This window comes from Danio aesculapii, chromosome 13, assembly GCF_903798145.1.
Source record: "Danio aesculapii chromosome 13, fDanAes4.1, whole genome shotgun sequence".
Taxonomy (NCBI): domain Eukaryota; kingdom Metazoa; phylum Chordata; class Actinopteri; order Cypriniformes; family Danionidae; genus Danio; species Danio aesculapii.
This window is the reverse complement of record NC_079447.1, coordinates 32,041,999-32,060,631: the sequence shown is the minus strand read 5'-3', so window position 1 is coordinate 32,060,631 and position 18,633 is coordinate 32,041,999. Positions and strand designations below refer to the sequence as shown.

The 18,633-nt window shown below is 33.9% G+C and overlaps 1 protein-coding gene across 1 annotated transcript in view; it reads left to right on the top strand.

The window, feature by feature from the left end:
- The first annotated feature begins 317 nt into the window (after positions 1–317).
- camkmt (calmodulin-lysine N-methyltransferase) overlaps positions 318–18,633 on the top strand; it is a 269,153-nt gene continuing 250,837 nt past the window's right edge. The window contains exons 1-3 of the mRNA XM_056470723.1: positions 318–645; positions 797–975; positions 2,978–3,042. Coding sequence (XP_056326698.1) covers positions 520–645; positions 797–975; positions 2,978–3,042 — 370 coding nt within the window. The 5' untranslated portion in view covers positions 318–519. The remainder of the gene's footprint in view (positions 646–796; positions 976–2,977; positions 3,043–18,633) is intronic.

The following is an 18,633-nucleotide window of genomic DNA, read 5'->3' as shown; positions in this document are numbered from 1 at the left end:
GTTACTTTAAATAAAGCATTTGTAAACCACTTATTTTTTTAATTAAAGTAAAAAGTTCTTTAATAAGTCGAAGGAAAGTGAGTGAGTGTGTAAGTTAATGGAATACTGTATCAACCGGTTTGAATCAATTCTTGCAAACGAACTGCTCGAAAGAACCGACTCGCGGGATGGAGTCACCAATGGCGCTAAAATATGACATATAATTCAGGAAAGACTAATCGAGTACGGAGTCGTAGATCATAGCCATAGTGTGACAGTGTTCGATGACGTCGGTGGTTAATTGTTTTTCCTTTCTGCCAGCACAAGTGGAGGTGGTGTACGGAAGTAGCATGGGATTTTATTACTAAGCAACAGAGAACCGGCGAATTAGTAAAACGCGATTAAATTACACCATGGACTTTAACCGCATCCGTAGAACAAATGCCAAATAAGCCTTCGATTAGACTCTGCATTCCGCAGCCGTTGTAGTGATACAGTGAGAAGTAATTTTCTGTATGAATTCCAGCAGGTTACTTTGCCATGAATAACGTTACCTTTAAAGACGCCCCTTTGGCTGCGACAGAAATGCATGCAAGTGATCACCAAAATCACGACTCTCACTGTGGAACCGATGTGGCCCGTGCACGATGGGCTCTTCTGCGACAGGTGAGGACTTCCCTCAGTATTCAGCTAATTCAGTGTGTTTGTTTGCTTCAGTAAGCGCGAACGTAACGCATTATGTAAAGAGTTTTCACGTTAGACGTATGGATGTGTCAGAGTAGCTGCAGCATCCCCTGATATGTCTCTCATCATGCAGGTGCTGAAACAGAAGCAGCTCGACAGTTCAGATGTTCAGCAGGTGTCAGTTCGGAGATTCTCCTCTTTTAACCTGTTCTCCAGGAGCAGAGGGACTCCCCCAGAGACGGAGGACCAGTCTGACGGCCAGTGGGTGGAGTACAGAAGTGCAATCTTTCCCCAGTACAGTGCCTTACTCAGGTATGCTGGAGAAAGTACAATAGAGCACCTCATATTTTTGGGTTATTAGTCAGTGCTTTGTGGAGTAGTTAATAGTGTGATCTGCTCTTAGTGATAACAAATCACTTAATGCAAATCGTTGTAATGTAATTTATGCTACTTATATTAAATAATGTAATCCGACTACTTTTAGAGTACTTTTTTAAATTTGCCTAAATATAAAAGCATTGTCTACTAATAAATTTATGTGACAGAATACATTCTGTATTGAGAAAACTTAGTTACACAAAGAGACAAAATCCCGTCTTCAAGCACTTGAAGCTTCTAAATGCGATCACCCCATAATGTCCATGATTTAAAAAAAAATGACAACACTAGAAAATCAGAAGTTCAACATTATCTTCTGTTGGATTCCAGGCCATATGGGACTACATGGAAATGAACTGGCAGATGAAGCAGCAAAATTCATCTCCTTGAATGTGACCAAATGTTTAATTCCTCCTGAGGACTTGAAACCCACAATCAATTTGTACATAATCGAAACATGGCAAAGGAAATGGGACAACTGCATAAATAACAAATTACATGAAATTAACCCGAAAATAAATGAAAGACATTTAGCAAATTATAATTTTGAGATCAGGCATGATCCGATGGTCTAAACCAGACGTCCAATTGGACATTCTAGGTTGACACATTTATATTTATTGAATAACAAAGAATCACCTAAATATAATTACTGCCAGACTGCTATTACCATCAAACATATTTTGTTGGAATGTAGCACTTTAAATTCCATTAGGCAAAATTTTTATAAGCAAAGTACTTTGATGGACATTTTTAAAAAGGTACCACCAGGAAGAGTTTTAAATTATTGTCAAAAATGTAACTGAAAAAATCATATTTAATTTTGAAAAAAATGTTGTCTAAATTTTATCTATTTATATTTTATATATTTGTCTAAGTAACTTTTTTAGTGTAATACGAATTTGTTTTATCATGAAATATTTTATATATATATATATATATATATATATATATATATATATAATTAAAAAGTAAATAATAAATAAATACACAAAGAGACAAAAATAAATAAATAAACAAACTTCTCTTCTTTAAAGAGAAAAAAGAACAAATGTGACAGTCCACTGTAAAACCAGTCATAAGTGTCAGCTTTTGTGACTTAAGATTTATACATCACCTGAAAGCTGAATAATAAGCATTCCATTGATGCATGATTTGCTACGATTGGGCTATATTTGGCTGAGATACAACAATTAGTGAAAATCTGGAATCCCAGGTTAAAAATGATCTATATATTGAGGATATCACCTTTAAAACTGTGCATATTGCAACTTTAGCAATGCATATTAGTAACCAAATATTACGTTTTAATATATTTATGTCAGGAAATTTAAAAAGTGTCTTCCTGGAAGACAGCCCTCATTTAAAATTCCACAAAGTTATTATCTTGACTCGCACAGTGTATATTTTGGCTGTTCACACTAATATACCCCTCCAACATAATACTTGTTTTGTAGTCCAGCGTTGACATTAGGAAGAATCAATAAATTATGTACAATTTACAATAATTTGTAAGCATGTAATCTATAAAAAAGTAACTAAAATGTGATTATAAGGAATTTCAAATGTAATATAATTTGATAAAGTTTTTCTCGCATCGCAGAAATCGCATGGCTCTAGAATATATGGAAATTGTATAGCTTTCTGTACAAAATTATATGCATTACATTTTTCTTTGTCGTTAGTAACTGTGGAAATATGTCTGTGAAAGGCGTTAATTGACAAAAGTAATTTCATTGTAAGGAAAAAGAGCAGCTTGAACATTCTGAAAGCAATCTTCTTTTATTTAAATATATCAGAATGGGTCGATAAGCAATTTCAAGGTTTCCCTGCTCGCCTCAGTATGACGATAGCTCAATATTTTGATCACATTTCATAACTAACGTTACTATTGCCGTTGTCATATAGCTATATCATGTTTCTTAATGCATTTCAGAGACAATCTCGGCCCCATTAGAGTGGATGAGGTTCTCAGCAGCTTTGACAACACGGGAAATGTCTGTGAGTATTCATTCTGTACATGTCTACAGTATTATTCATAAGTCAGCATTGAACAGTGGAATCGTCCTTTTAATGCAGTTTGCTTACTTCCTGGTTATGAACAATACTTGGCTGTAATGTTAAACAGAAGTGTTCAATGGCAGTCAGCAGGGTGTCAGATCAAGCTGCAGCTCCGTGATGCACCAGAGGCAGGCACACTTGAGCCTTACAAGCATCTTATTATAACCAACTTGTTGACTCTTGCTGCATATGACAGGGATATCAAAGTACATTCACTTTTTCTACGTACTGTACAATCATAACATACTTTGTTGAGGAGTCAGAATGTTGTGTGGCTATAAAATTAAATAAGCAATGCACATTTAAGGACATTTGATTTGGAGTCAATCGCCTTTATAAGTGAATGTAAGTGGCTGAACAAACAATCACAGTATATACACAGTAGTCAACATCTGAAGTGGATCAAAAACTATTAAAATAGTCAATATTAAAACTATTAAAATTGGCATTACGTGTTGTTCAGTAGATTTGTATAATATTCATAAACTTTTTTTTTTTTAAATCCATTTCATACTATACTGCACAGATTAATTTGATTAATCCCAGGTAAAAGTAAATGTTCTTCTAATGGTACAGAGATTATTTCAGTTGAAAGTAAACGTTATATTTAAAAAATATATTTTAATTCAATGAATTCTGAAATAAAAAGTACAATTATTTCCACAAAATTTGATAGTAGTAAAAAAAGGTTTCTTGAATAGCAAATCAGTACATTGAAAACTGGAGTAACAATGCTGAAAATTCAGATCACCAGCATAAATTGCTAGTATTCATGTTTATTTCTTTAGCGCTTTTACAGTGGTGATTAAAGTAATGAAGAAAAAAAATGTTGTAATTTATCTATTATTTATCTAATTATATTATCTAGTTATATTACATATTACACACACACACACACACACACACACACACACACACACACACACACACACGCGCACACACACACACACACACACACACACACACACACACACACACACACACAGTTGAAGTCAGAATTAGGAGCCCCCCTGAATTATTAGCCTCCTGTTTATTTTTTCCCCCAATTTCTATTTAACGGAGAGAAGATTTTTTTTCAACACATTTCTAAACATAATAGTTTTAATAACTCATTTCTAATAACTGATTTATTTTATCTTTGCCATGATGACAGTAAATAATATTTTACTAGATATTTTTCACACTTCTATGCAGCTTAAAGTGACATTTAAAGGCTTAACTAGGTTAATAAGGTTAACTAGGCAGGTTAGGGTAATTAGGCAATTATTGTATAGTGATGGTTTGTTCTGTAGGCTATCGAAAAAATATAGCTTAAAGGGGCTAATAATTTTGACCTTAAATTAAAAACTGCTTTTATTCTAGCTGAAATAAAACAAATAAGACTTTCGCCAGAAGAAATTTTTTTTTCAGACATACTGTGAAAATGTCCTTGCTCTGTTAAACATCATTTATTTAAAAAAGAAAAAACTAATTCAAAGGGCGGCTAATAAATCTGACTTCAACTGTATATATATATTATATACATGTATATTATATACATTATTATTATTATTATTATTATTACTATTATTAATATATCAATGTATAATAAAATGATTACTTTTCAATTGTAATTTAATAATGTAAAACAATATTTGATCAAATAACTGCAGCCTTGCTAAACATAAGAGACCTATAAATAATGTGAAAATGATTTTTAACCCCAACCGTGGATTGGATTGATAGTATACAGTACAGTCGTAGCCAAAAGTTTTGAGAATTACATAAATATTGGAAATGGACTGGGGCAAAGTCATATTCTCAGATGAAGCCCCTTTCCGTTTATTTGGGGCATCTGGAAAAAGGATTGTCCAGAGAAGAAAAGGTGAGCGCTACCATCAGTCCTGTGTCATGCCAACAGTTAAAGCATCCTGGGACCATTCATGTGTGGGGTTGCTTATCATCCAAGGGAGTGGGCTCACTCACGATTTTGCCCAAAAAGAATGGTACCAAAACACCCTCCAACAGCAACTTCCAACAATCCAACAACAGTTTGGTGAAGAACACTGCATTTTCCAGCACTGATAGAGCACCGTGCCATAAGGCAAAAGTGATATCTAAGTGGCTTGGTAACCGAAACATTGAAATTTTGGGTCCATGGCCTGGAAACTCCCCAGATCGTAATCCCATTGAGAACTTGTGGTCAATCCTCAAGAGGCGGGTGGGCAAACAAAAACCCACTAACTCTGCGATTAGAATGGGTTGCCATCAGTCAAGATTTGACCCAGAAGTTGATTGAGAGCATGCCCAGTGGAGTTGCAGACGTCCTGAAAAAGAAGTGCCAACACTGCAAATACTGACTCTTTGCATAGATGTTATGTAATTGTCGATAAAAGCCTTTGAAACGTATGAAGTGCTTGTAATTATATTTCAGTACATCACAGAAACAACTGAAATGATTTAATCTAAACTGAAACTGAAAAGATCTAAAAGCAGTTTAGCAGCAAACTTTGTGAAAACTAATATCTGTGTCTGTGACTTTTGGCCACGACTGTATACAGTGAGCAGTTTTAGATGCTCTTTTGCCCCTAGTGGAGGAATACATCATGTGTAGATGATTTGGATCTTACAAGTTTGAATCAAATGTTTGCTGTTCAATGACAAAAGGCAAGACCTTTTCACGAGATGATGTTTAATGGTCATCAGCTTCTTAAATCCTTAAATAAAAGTTTTAAATATTTAGATAAAAAATAAGGTACATTTATAAAGCTACACTTTGTAATCTATCATTTTTTACACCAACTCACACAAACTAATTAATGCTCAAGCGAGGTGTTTCTAATGCAGAGTCTTGCAAATTTGGCATTGCTCTGTCTTCTGGCTGCTATTATCAGTCTCACACTCCCCCTCCCTCTTTTTTTTTTTGAAAGTCATGATAACACTTTCTTCATGGAGTTTTTCTTTTGTTTACTTGAGTAAATTGGAGTTCAAAAGTGTATTTATTGTATTCTTCTAATAACTGCTCTCAAAGTTTACCCAACTGTGAAATCTTCAGCTGCTAAGGAATAGAGGAATGTAAAAAAAGTCTCATAATTTGGTCAAAGTAGAATTGTTTTAAATCTATTCTTTTAGGCAATGACTTAGGCTTTGAGTTGAAAGGGTTTTTTCAACTGCTTATAGGTTAAGAGAAAATGAGTACGTTTACATGGACACCAATAATTCGATTTTAATGCGATTAAGACAATTCTCGGATTAAGAGTCTACCATGTAAACAGCGATATTTGATTAATTTAATCCAATTTAGGTCGTAATCGAACTAAAGAGAAATCGAATTAAGACTTGTGGAGTATGCCGATTTTAGTCGCATTATTGAAATGCAGTACAGACATGTAAACACCTTAATGTGGATAGCGCAGTGATGCAATTACGTTAAATAAATTATGTACTATAACATGTAAAACGGGATCATGAAAGGAACATTCAAAAAGCAACTGATGTAAACGCCTTAATCTTATTATTGTCTTAATTAGATTAGGGCAAATAATTCGATTACTGATGTCCATGTAAACGTAGTCAAAGAGTGGTAAATCGTACATAAATAACAATGTGAAGGTGTTTTTAAAATCTTTAGTGATTTTATTTTTTGTTTCCTATTAAGAATGGTGTTGAAAACTATTGGCTAGTGGGCTGCTAGATTTGAAGAAAAAATCGAATCGCGATTTATCTGCTCAAAATTGCGATTTGCGATTTACTATAATTTCATAAAAGTGCTACAAGTTTGATGTGGTGGTTTTAACAGCGCCAAAGAAAGACCAAGCATAATCACAAAGTACACTAAACTATACTACTGTTTACTTAATAACATTTTTGTCCATTAAAGTTGGCAGTTGTCATGACAAATTAAGAAAATAACTACAGTATTTTAAATTAAATAAATAATTTATAAAATATTATATATATATATATATAAGCTTTGAAACCTTTACATTTAGATTTTCATATTGATTTCATGACATTCACGGTGCATTGACAATACTTTCCATACACAATTTTAGATTTTACTTCACAGCACAAGAATTCTTTTATTAAAATGTATAATTTATAAATATATGTATATATTATTTGTAATACAATTTTGTCCTTTAATACAAGCAGTCGGATAAATCAACTGTACCTTTATTTTTACCTGCTCAATGAAAACATTTTTTTTAAATGTATCAAACAATTCAAGTAAATGAACAGAACAACATGAGCATTTATAGCAAATAAACAAATGTAAATATTATCCCGCTTGCTTTTTGAGCCTTAGTTGAGCAAGGTTTTAATCGTCTGTGATCGGTCATTGTGTTCCCGCACTTAACAGAAAGGGCCTGCGATTGGTGGTTTGCACGGCTCTGGCGTTATTCCCAGATGAGTGATGCGAATACAGATAAACGGTTACAGTATATAATGCGTGGTTATCACAACTGATTCATGATGAATGTGGTGGAGAAAACTCACGCTGCAGAGTATCATGCTTGATTGTGTATGGACACATTCAACAAGAATCACTGTAACAGTCAAGAGAGAAAAGGGAAATATTAGATTAGATTCAACTTTTTTGTCATTACACATGTACAAGTACAAGGCAACGAAATGCAAGTAGCCTCACGCAAGCAGGTCAAAGGTCCACAGGGAGAGAGATAGAGGGAAGCAGAGCAGAGATGGAGTTTACAGCTTTCATTTTCTCCATAGCAGTGAAATAGGCACTCGTGGGTAAAGCCCTGCATTTAAGCCCCAGCCTGACGGGGCCTGACTTTTTTATGTCCCTAGGGCCGGGCTTCAGGCCAGTTTTCATGTCATAGATAGCACGCATATCGGGCTTCGGGCCTGTATTAGAAAAAAACATAAAAAAGGGGGTTAATGAGATCTAATGCGTGCGGCCCGGAAGCGTCAGTGATGTCTCGTGCATAGAGATTTCCAGCAATAAAGAACATAAAGAGAAAAATTGCCAATGGCGAACTTAAAACTGTGAAAAACGTTAGAGGAAAAGCAAACTTCTGGTCAACTTATCAAATAGTGACAACTTTACATGATGAGCCATGGCTATGAACAATACACAACTTGTAACAGTGACGCCAGCAGGATTTTATTCCAATTATGCACAAATACAGCACCACATGCCCTGCCCCATCATTGCTCATTCTTATTTCAATCTCAAGAAACACTGATGATTGCTGTCAAAGACTACATTATTTAAGGGCATTTGTTACGACATAATTTGTTTCCTTTTTAATATTTATACATTTTCTTTGAAATCTAAATGTAATCAAAAGCACATCAGCACAAAGGAAAATCAGACACCCAAGACATAATTTTTAAAATTATGACATATTAATACATCTACAAATATATGACAGAGGATTGTGGTAGTGAAGCATTAATAAAATCGTTACTTTCCACTGACGAAACAAAAAATATTCCACCCGCACAGTTGAGTAGTGGTCTGGCTCAAATAACATTTGAGGTGAGGTGCTTCAAGTCCGCTATATACTTCAAAAATGCCAAAACACGAATGTCAAAAAAAATAATAATCTAGCCTAAATAAAATTAAAATTGCTTAAAACCCCTTGAGTGGTAGCGATTCCAATGCGAGGATCTGAATTGTCCGATGAATAAGACACGGGCTGGGTCTGGAGTTTCCCCGGCTCCGGTGCTGGTGAGACTGTGGTTTCCACCCCGTGTGAGGGATCAGTATTTGTCTCATTAGTTTTAGGCCTTTTGGCTAATGTCTCAATTAAGTTTAGCTGTTTTAAAGACAGTTTACTCATTTTGAACCTTGTTTTAAACAATAGCTATTTGAATTGTAAGTTTTAGTGTGCGGAAAAACTGGCAGCAAATCTAAAGCAAATAGATTTCTTTACACATCTCCCACCATGCAAGTACATACATACTTTAAAACACAAATGCACACCTTTATTTATTTTCATTCTTTCTTGCTTTGTCAATATATGGTAGTGTATACTGTTTAATAATCAATTGAAATTATGTCAAAAAATAGATAAATAAAAAGCTGCGTTAATTTGAGCCATCTCATGGTAGGTACGCGCAGTGCATACAGCCGTGTGGCTGCAAGCGCCACTGGGTTGAATTGAGTAAACTCACTGTGGACAACATACCGCTTGAATATCGATGTCACTTAAACTAAATCTTACATTTAAAATAACAAAAAAAAAATAAAAAATCCAAACATTTCTCTAAATTATTTTGATAAAAAAGCAAAATGAAAAATCTAAACTTCCATTAAATACAAATTTTATTGGCTGTAACAGTATAAGCTGTTTGCCCGGGAAAAACGGGGTTTGGGTCAGACTCGGGCCAAAAAATTTTTATGAGCTGTTGGGCAAAGCCTGGCTATAGCCTGTGCATCTCGGGCCAGGGCCAGGGTAGGGCTTCGATTTAACGCCCGTGTAGGGCTCTGCTCGTGGGTTCTGCTGTAACCGTTGTCTGCTTTTTAAGTAATGTTAGATTATTTTAACTTTTCACCCTCGCCTCTCTCGTCATAGTAATAATCAAAATAATGCAGATGCCCTACTTTAGTAAAGGAAAGCGACTGGTTTTCATTGGCTTGTGGACTGATATTTCTTGAAATATTTGGCTCCTTTACTGGATTAGCAAATAGGGCCAACATGGCTCTCTTCTACAGCGGGGTCATCGCTTCTCTTTTCAGAGCTTCCTCTCAACCACCCTTAATTGATCTTACGCATTGGTAAGCCCAAACATCTCCCCCATGTCCTTGTCAGCTCAGCTGGGCAGGCTCATTGTCTGCAAAGAGGAGGGGGCCTCTGGTGTTGCCCACCTCGCATACCCTGTTTAAAGTCCTTGTCTCAGGATTTGACAAGCCGAAAGGTCTCTATGTCCTCTGAGGCACTGAATGTGGATTAGCTATCCAAATGTATGGATTACGGTGATCCAACTTGTCAGGGTTGGAAGGGTTGACTGTGCTGTGGGTTTAAGTGCTGTTGTTTCCAGCAGGGATCAAGAGGGACACAAAAGGTCTTATCTGAACATGCTGGGTGGACATGAAGAGCTTTAGAGAGGCTTGTTGACCACTGGTTTGGATTCAGACGTCAGCTCTTCCACTGTCATGTGCTCAGGTCACAGTTGCTGGAAAACTAAAGGGAAAATATATAATGGTAGTATACATAGTGTATGAAAGTGCCTAGCATGAGCATCTGTGATTTCACACCTTTTGAAGTAGTTGAAAGAGGATAAGCTGAAAACGGTTTAGGTTCTGTTTACACTTGTATCTTCACTTGTGATCTGATTGACAAAAAATTATGTATGAACTGTAAATGGAGGTTTAGGTTGCATTCACACTGCTAGGCTTACTACTCAAATCTGATTTTTTTCTTCTTCTCATATATATATATTTGTATTGTTGTTCGCAGTTTTTAATTTAAATATGGCCAATTGTGGGAATATTTAGTCAATTCCATCCATGTTCAATAAAAAATGTTAGGAGAGGTTTTTCTTCAAGGTTTAACATATTAGCAATTTATTGGATACAAATGAATAATTTGATTTACAGAATTCTGTTATCCTCAATGCAATGCAAAAGTTACATTCAGAAAGTGCGCAACAGTTTTCATTTCCTGACTTCAACTTGTATGTGAAGCTTTATCCATTAACAGGTGGAGTCCTTCATTTGCCGCACCCATACATACGTCCTCTTTTTCTACGAATTCTTTGCACAACATTAAAAGCCTAAGCCTTTCTCAACTGCACTAATCTGTGTTCAGTTTTAACACATTTCTGCTGACAGGAAGTTTAGCTGCAGAGCTCAAGTTAATTTTAGACAATCAAGTCTTTGCATCTCTATCAGCTCCATCTACTTCTGCAGAAATGCTTCATTAGTATGCAAAACATATCACACTCGAGAAGTTTGGTTAATACATACCACCTTAAGCAATACAAATACAAATTGTTTAATGAAAAGAAGGGCGACGCAGTGGCACAGTAGGTCGCTGTCGCTGGTTCGAGCCTCGACTGGGTCAGTTGGCGTTTCTGTGTGGAGTTTGCATGTTCTCCTTGCGTTCGTGTAGGTTTCCTCCGGGTGCTCCGGTTTCCCCCACAGTCCAAAGACATCCACTACAGGTAAATTGGAAAGACTAAATTGTCCGTAGTGTATGAGTGTGAGTAAGTGTGTATGGATGTTTCCCAGAGATGGGTTGCGGCTGGAAGGGCATCCGCTGCGTAAAAAAATGTGCTGGATAAGTTGGCAAATAATTCCGCTGTGGCGACCCCAGATTAATAAAGGGACTAAGCCGAAAAAAAAAAATGAATGGATGAATAATGAAAAGAAAGAGATAATAAAATATTAATAATAATAAATACTAAAAATATATATATTCCTTTTTCCACAATACAGTATCAGATTATCAGTGTGTACGGTATATGTATACATCACAAATGAATGTGCCACAAAATGTCATTGTTCTAATTCTAAAATCTAATTCTTTTGTACAATTCTTTTGTCTTACATTTTATTGCACGTTTCAGATGACAAATCCACAAGAGGGATGCATTTTTGCAAATCTGAAAAACGTTACATTTTGTTTTACGTTTCAGATACATGTCGTTATGTACCTGCTCATTAGAAGGCAGGGCTTTTTGTAAAGATCATCTAGCCACCGCTTGACCTAAACCCTTTCATAAATTCAAACAATAATGTTTTCAAATACAAATGTGAGAGAAATTTGCACTGTGACCACATAGGTTTACCTTAATTTTGCATTGCTTTTATTTATTTTTTGTGGAACTATGCTTCAACAGACTCAAACCTAAGCGCTCTGCAACACAAGTACAACAAAGAGAGATACTGAGCACTCAGAAAAGTTGTCCATATGGAGATAAGTGAGGCAAACGTTTTTTGATAACAATTCATAAATCTTGGTGTTTATTTGGTGTTGTGCAAAGAACTGCACACAAATAAGCCTTTATTCATCAACTGTAGATATCATTATTGTGAAAAGGAACAAAAGTTGTTGCTGCCATATTGCGCAGTAGCTTTCATTTTACCTAGAAACCAGCAGTCAAGCGTATGTTGAAGTACGTTATTGCAGTTTCACAGAAAAATAGACTAAAGCATGTATTCTCAGAAGAGTCACATGATCATGCCACAAAATCATGACAATTAGACTTCCTGTCGTGCAGTGCTCAGTCTCAGCATGGTTTCTTTTGAACACCCAACCAGTTTAGTTATCATAAATCCTCGTGTGATGGTGACTTCAAGAGCTTTTTCATAGTGTAATAAGTGTTATTAGTGTGTGTGTGTGTGTGTCTTTTTTTCTGTGATGTGTTTGTTTGTGTGTGTTCAATGGTCTCCAATCACATGCCCGTCTGTCGTACCCCCTGCTTGGGCAATTATGTAGATTGGGGGACCCGGTGTACTAATTGCTCAGATTGAGTCTGTCCAATGAGGCCCAGTTAGACCTGTGGAGGTCAGAGGTTCGGCCTCTCCAGCTCTGCCTTATTCTGCTCTCCGGTGTTGGTGCGAGTTAATTAACGCTGCTCTCAGACTGTTTACAGGACGACTCGCTGACCAGACTCAAGCCCTCATTACTGCACAACGGCCTGTTGAACGTGTGCAGACAGGGTCCGAAATTAACACTCACTCACCCAGCACCAAATGCCAGCCAGAATTGTCTGTGATGAGTAAATGACACTGTCAGTTGGCCGGAAACTAATCGTTTTCTGTTAAAAGCAATGTGAGTGATTCAAATTGCAATTATGGCTAAAATTTGTATTTTGTAACTTGAATGTGAACAAATAATTACCAATGGAGTCATTTTTTTGCACAATATATTTATTAATTTTTTAAGTTTGCATCACAGCAGATTACACTGTTACAGAATAATAATCATGTAGACACAGCAAACATTTTACACCCTATTCTTCCTCTCATCAACCCGTTCTCTAAAAAAAACAAAACAAAACAAAAACAAAACACGAACAACAACAAAAAAAGGGGGGATATCTTTAAATCAGGTAAAGAGGGCTTCCCAAGTCTATGTTTAGACCATGATTTAGACTAAATTTAAAACTTTATGAAGTTATTAAAAGGCAGATATCTTCAAACACATTTTGTTTCTTTTTGACAATGTATGAGATTCTTTCCATTGACAAATGTGACGCCATTTCTTTAATCCACTTTCCAATTTTAGGTTCATGTATACTTTTCCAATTAAGAGCAATAATATGTTTAGCTTGTAAAGTACACATTTCTATAAATCTGTCCTCTGCTTTGTAAGAGATTGCCAGAATCAAATTCTTAGGATCCTATGGTAATTTTTTTGATAAAATTTGGTCAATTATTGGGTTTCACTTTCACACATTCCCATATCCAGTGATATAGTGTACCTCTTACCTCATTACACAGGTATGTGGAATATTATTGTTAAACTTGTGCAATATAGCAGGAGTTATGTATGTTCGCATTAGCCATTTTTACTGTATGAGTTTCAGGCTACTGTTGATTGTTTGCATATGAGATTTCTTACATGCCTCATTCCAATCTTCTAGAGATATTTCATCATCTGTATCTTTTTTCCATCACCTTAGTTTTGATTCCGAGGATTCATTAGAGCCAGATACAAATGTTTATTTTGTTATTTAATTACAAATATTTAAATATTTTTTCAGACAAATTTAAAATATTTTTTCTTTTTTAAATATTTCCTAAATGATGTTTAACAGATCAAGGACATTTTCACAGTATGTCTGATAATATTTTTTCTTCTGGAGAAAGTCTTATTTGTTTTATTTCGGCTAAAATAAAATCAGTTTTTAAATTTTTAAAAGCCATTTTAATGTCAAAATTATTAGCCCCTTTAAGCTATATTTTTTTCAAAAGTCTACAGATCAAACCATCGTTATACAATAACTTGCCTAATTACCCTAACCTGCCTAGTTAACCTAATTAACCTAGTTAAGCCTTTAAATGTCACTTTAAGCTGTAAAGAAGTGTCTTGATAAATATCTAGTCAAATATTATATACTGTCATCATGGCAAAGATAAAATAAATCAGTTATTAAAGATGAGTTATTAACTATTATGTTTAGAAATGTGGTGAAACAAATGTTCTCTCCATTAAACAGAAATTGGGGAAAAATAAACAGGGGGCTATAATTCAGCGGGTCTAATAATTCTGACTTTAACTGTGTGTGTGTGTGTGTGTGTGTGTGTGTGTGTGTGTGTGTGTGTGTGTGTGTGTGTGTGTGTGTGTGTGTTTGTGTATATATTTTGTTGGCATTTTTGGCATTTTGTTGTCAAAAAATGAATGTAAACTCAAAATATGTTTGAAAACATGGCACTTTTGTATTTATTTTAAACAGAAAAAGTCTAGTAGTCACAACCTTTTTATTTTTGAAATGTAAAAAGGAATTTTACAAACAAAAAATTTTGGTTTTTAACTTTGCTATAAATTGCTATAACATTGCTATAAATTCTAAATGCAAATAAACTCTTTGTTTCCTCAAACAAGGTCAATTATCTTCTGTTTCACTGAAGCTTTATCCATTTTTTAATTGAATAAAACTTATTTAAATTAAACAGTTCTTTAATTGATGGTTAATTTTGAACCCTCCTGGTGTGACAGAATTGTAATAAACAAATGCATACATAAATGAATATTAATAAAAAAAAAAGCGAAATAAAAGGCCAAGAGCTGCTTTCATGATAAAGCCACCTACAGGAAATATTGCCTGTATTTGAGTGACCCAGAGCTGACCCAGTCTCCGTGCTGAATGATAAATAAGTGACCCAGATTAAAGTCATTATGTGAAGCATTATTATAAAACATAATGTTCTTTTTCTGGCTATGTGCAAGATGGCATTATAAAAGGATTTGCCTCCCTGTAAAAGCGCGAGTATAAAAGCAAATGTTCTTAATCATGGCTACAGGGGTCAGCAGTGGGGCGAGTTGTATCAGAGCTAAGAGACGTGATAAAGGAACCCTGAAGGAACGAAATTACAATACTGGGACATTGTGCAGGGTGTAATGCCACAGTAATTACCAACATACCTTAGCAGCCAGGTAACACTTTTTCTTTTGTTGCAAAGGTCCCTTCTAGTCTGGAATTAGAAGAGAGAGAGGCTTAGTGAGGAAAGTAATAACACCCTAGAAATTCACACTCAAGACTTGCGCGATTATTAGACTTTTTCCTTTTGCATTACTTTTTTGGGTATTCAGTTGTGTATGAAGTAAAGTTTGCACCGTTTCTGTTCTAAACATTCATATTAGTTTGATAACCATGATAACCCTTAATTGTATTATTTATTTATTTATTTTTTTACATTTAATAATAAATCTCTTATTTAATTACATTATTATACACTTGAATTCACCAACATCACTAACTTTTATTTTGGATTTACTTCTGTATTTACGGACAGCTGTGATAATTAAAGTGTAAAATTTTTAGATTTTAATGGGTGTTTATATATTTAAACAGATACTTTTTTTAACATTTCTTAATAAATCTCTTATTTAATTACATTATTATACTCAAGAATTCACCAACATCACTAACTTTTATTATGGATTTACTTTTGTATTTTAGTACAGCTGTGATTTAAAAAAATAATAATAATAATTAAAGTGTAAAATTTTAAGAGTTTAATGAGTGTTTATATATTTAAACAGAGACTTTTTTACATTTCTTAATCTCTTATTTAATTACATTATTATACACTTGAATTCACCAACATCAATAACTTTTATTTTGGATTTACTTCTGTTGTTAAGTAAAGCTCTGATTAAACAAAAAAAAATTATTTAAAGAGTAATGAGTAAGATTAACATTTAAAGAGTTTAATGAGTGTTTATATATTTAAACTGTAAAAAATACTGGTTCCACACAATTACTTAATGTTGTCCCAACACAACTCGATTAAGTTTACTTAATATTTAGTTTTTGCAAATTTAAGTGGATTGAATATAAAACAATAAAGTTGTCCCAAAGAAACTTGAGAATTGTGTTGTTTCAGCTCATTTTAAATAAGTAGTTTGAACAAGCAGCAAAAGTATTTTTTTCAGTGTATTTACAATATACATATTTAAAATGTGCTGATTCTGTAAATATCTGATGACATTTTTTTCCAAATTTCATATAAAGATATTGTCATTTTGAGCTCTTTTTATTTAAGTGTTATACCAAACATTGCTTTCTTAACTTTTCTGAAGGCAAAACAGTTGTATTGTGTTGTCTAAAAATGAATAGAAACATGTCTGAGAGCAAGGTTAAAAATATGAAAACGGGGTCATAATTGTTATTTTGTCCAGTTGACTTTTTATGCTCTAAATTATCATTTTATTTTACATTTTGAAGCAACAGTCTGCAATTTGGAATTCGGGCATTTGCAAAACAATGTTTTACTCAAACAGACACTTTAAGTACTGTAAATCCAGAGAAAATGAGGATTTCCAAGCGATCTCTTAATAGTTTCTATAGTTGTATACTGCTGTTTTACACACTTTTAATATACAATATGTAATATGTATAGTTCAATTTTTAACACACATAGAGTGTTTAAAACCCCCTAAGAACAACAGTATTGCCAGCTAGTCAGAAATTCTCACATGATGTTAAATATATGATGTAATTACATATATTTATAATAAATAAATAATAAATTATTTAGTAGAAGGAAAAGTTGAAAAAAATAATAAATTGATAACAATTAAGAATGAGACATTTAATATTCAGAAGCTTATCCATGTGACATAACATGTATCAGATTATATTTATTTGAAAGTTCAATTCTTGAAAAATACCACGGTAGTGCATACAGTTGGAGTCAGAATTATTAGCCCCCCCTTTAATTTCTCTTTTTACTTTTTAAGTATTTCCCAAATTATGTTGAACAGAGCAAAGAAATTTTCACAGTATGTCTGATAATATTTTTTCTTCTGGAGAAAGTCTTATTTGTTTTATTTCGGCTAGAATAAAAGTGAGCTTTTAATTTTTAAAAAACCATTTTAGAGACAAAATTATCAGCTCCTTTAAGCTATATATTTTTTGTTAGTCTACAGAACAAACCATCATTATACAATAACTTGCCTAATTACCCTAATTTGCCTAGTTAACCTAATTAACCTAGTTAAGCCTTTAAATGTCACTTTAAGCTGTATAGAAGTGTCTTGAAAAATATCTAGTCAAATATTATGTACTGTCGTCATGGCAAAGATAAAATAAATCAGTTATTAGAAATGAGTTATTAAAACTATTATGTTTAGAAATGTGTTGAAAAAAAATCTTCTTTCCGTTAAACAGAAATTGGGGGAAAACAAATAAACAGGGGGGCTAATAATTCAGGGAGACTAATAATTTTAACTTCAGCTGTATGTGCAAGATTTTAATAAAAAAAGAAAAACACCCCATGGATTTCCATCTACAAAAATACCCAAAGCACCGTAGTAGCACTATGGTATTTTAAGCACTTTTATTTGAGTGTAGAGAACATCCCATTATCTCAGTTTCTCTGTGAATGAATGTGCATCTGTGTGTTTCCGTGCTTCCATTGGACTTGTAAGCGATTAATGCTATGTAGTTAATTTGTCTCCCGTTTCTCTATGTCCATCAGAGTGCACTTTTCTGTCATCTCATTGGTGTGTTTATGGACCCCCCTCAATGCTCGTCTTCACCCTTTCGCCTGTATTCAACCCCCCTCCTCTGTTTGCCTAGCAACCGTTCCAGGTCTCCAGCAGCCCTAATGTACTTGATGATGTTTTAAAACAAATAGATCATTTATCTGATTAGCGTCTTGGCGGAGAACAAGGCATGCGAATGGCCACCTTTCACTCAGAGCTTGGGCAACGCTCCAAAAAAACATAGAAAAAGTCCTACCTGTTTATGTGTGTCTGTGTGTACGTGCGCTGTCTGATTGTATGTCTGTCTGCAAAGCACTCTGTGTAATGACTCTCAGACACATATGTTTGAAAGAGCTGTCTCTTTTGTTTACATGTATGTCACACAATAAATAGAACTAATTTGATTAAGATGTATTTTTACAAACTGGATTTAATGATTTTAGTTTAATTTAATTTGAATATTTATGTTTAAATTAAAATCCATTATATGGGATTTTGAACAACAACAACAACAACAACAGCAACAACATATTTATTTTTCTTTTATTGTTATTACAAAAGAATAGAACAGAACAAAATAGAAATGGGAAGTATGAAATTAAACTAAATTAAGTGCTTTACACATTACACAAATGACATTTTACACACCTAATAAACAACATAAAATATTGTACATTAAATATTATATATTAAAATAAAACTTTATTAAAATTATTATTGTTTTAATTGTATATTAAAGTATAAATTAATAATAATAGTTTACAGTATAAATAGAATTATGTTATATTTTGAAATGTTTTCGAAAAAGTTTTTAAAAAGATAATTCTTTTATTATTCATCTTTTTAAAAACTTTAGTTGAGCATTTCATTAGCCCCTTTCACACAGGGATACCGGTAAATATCTGGAAAATTTACAGCA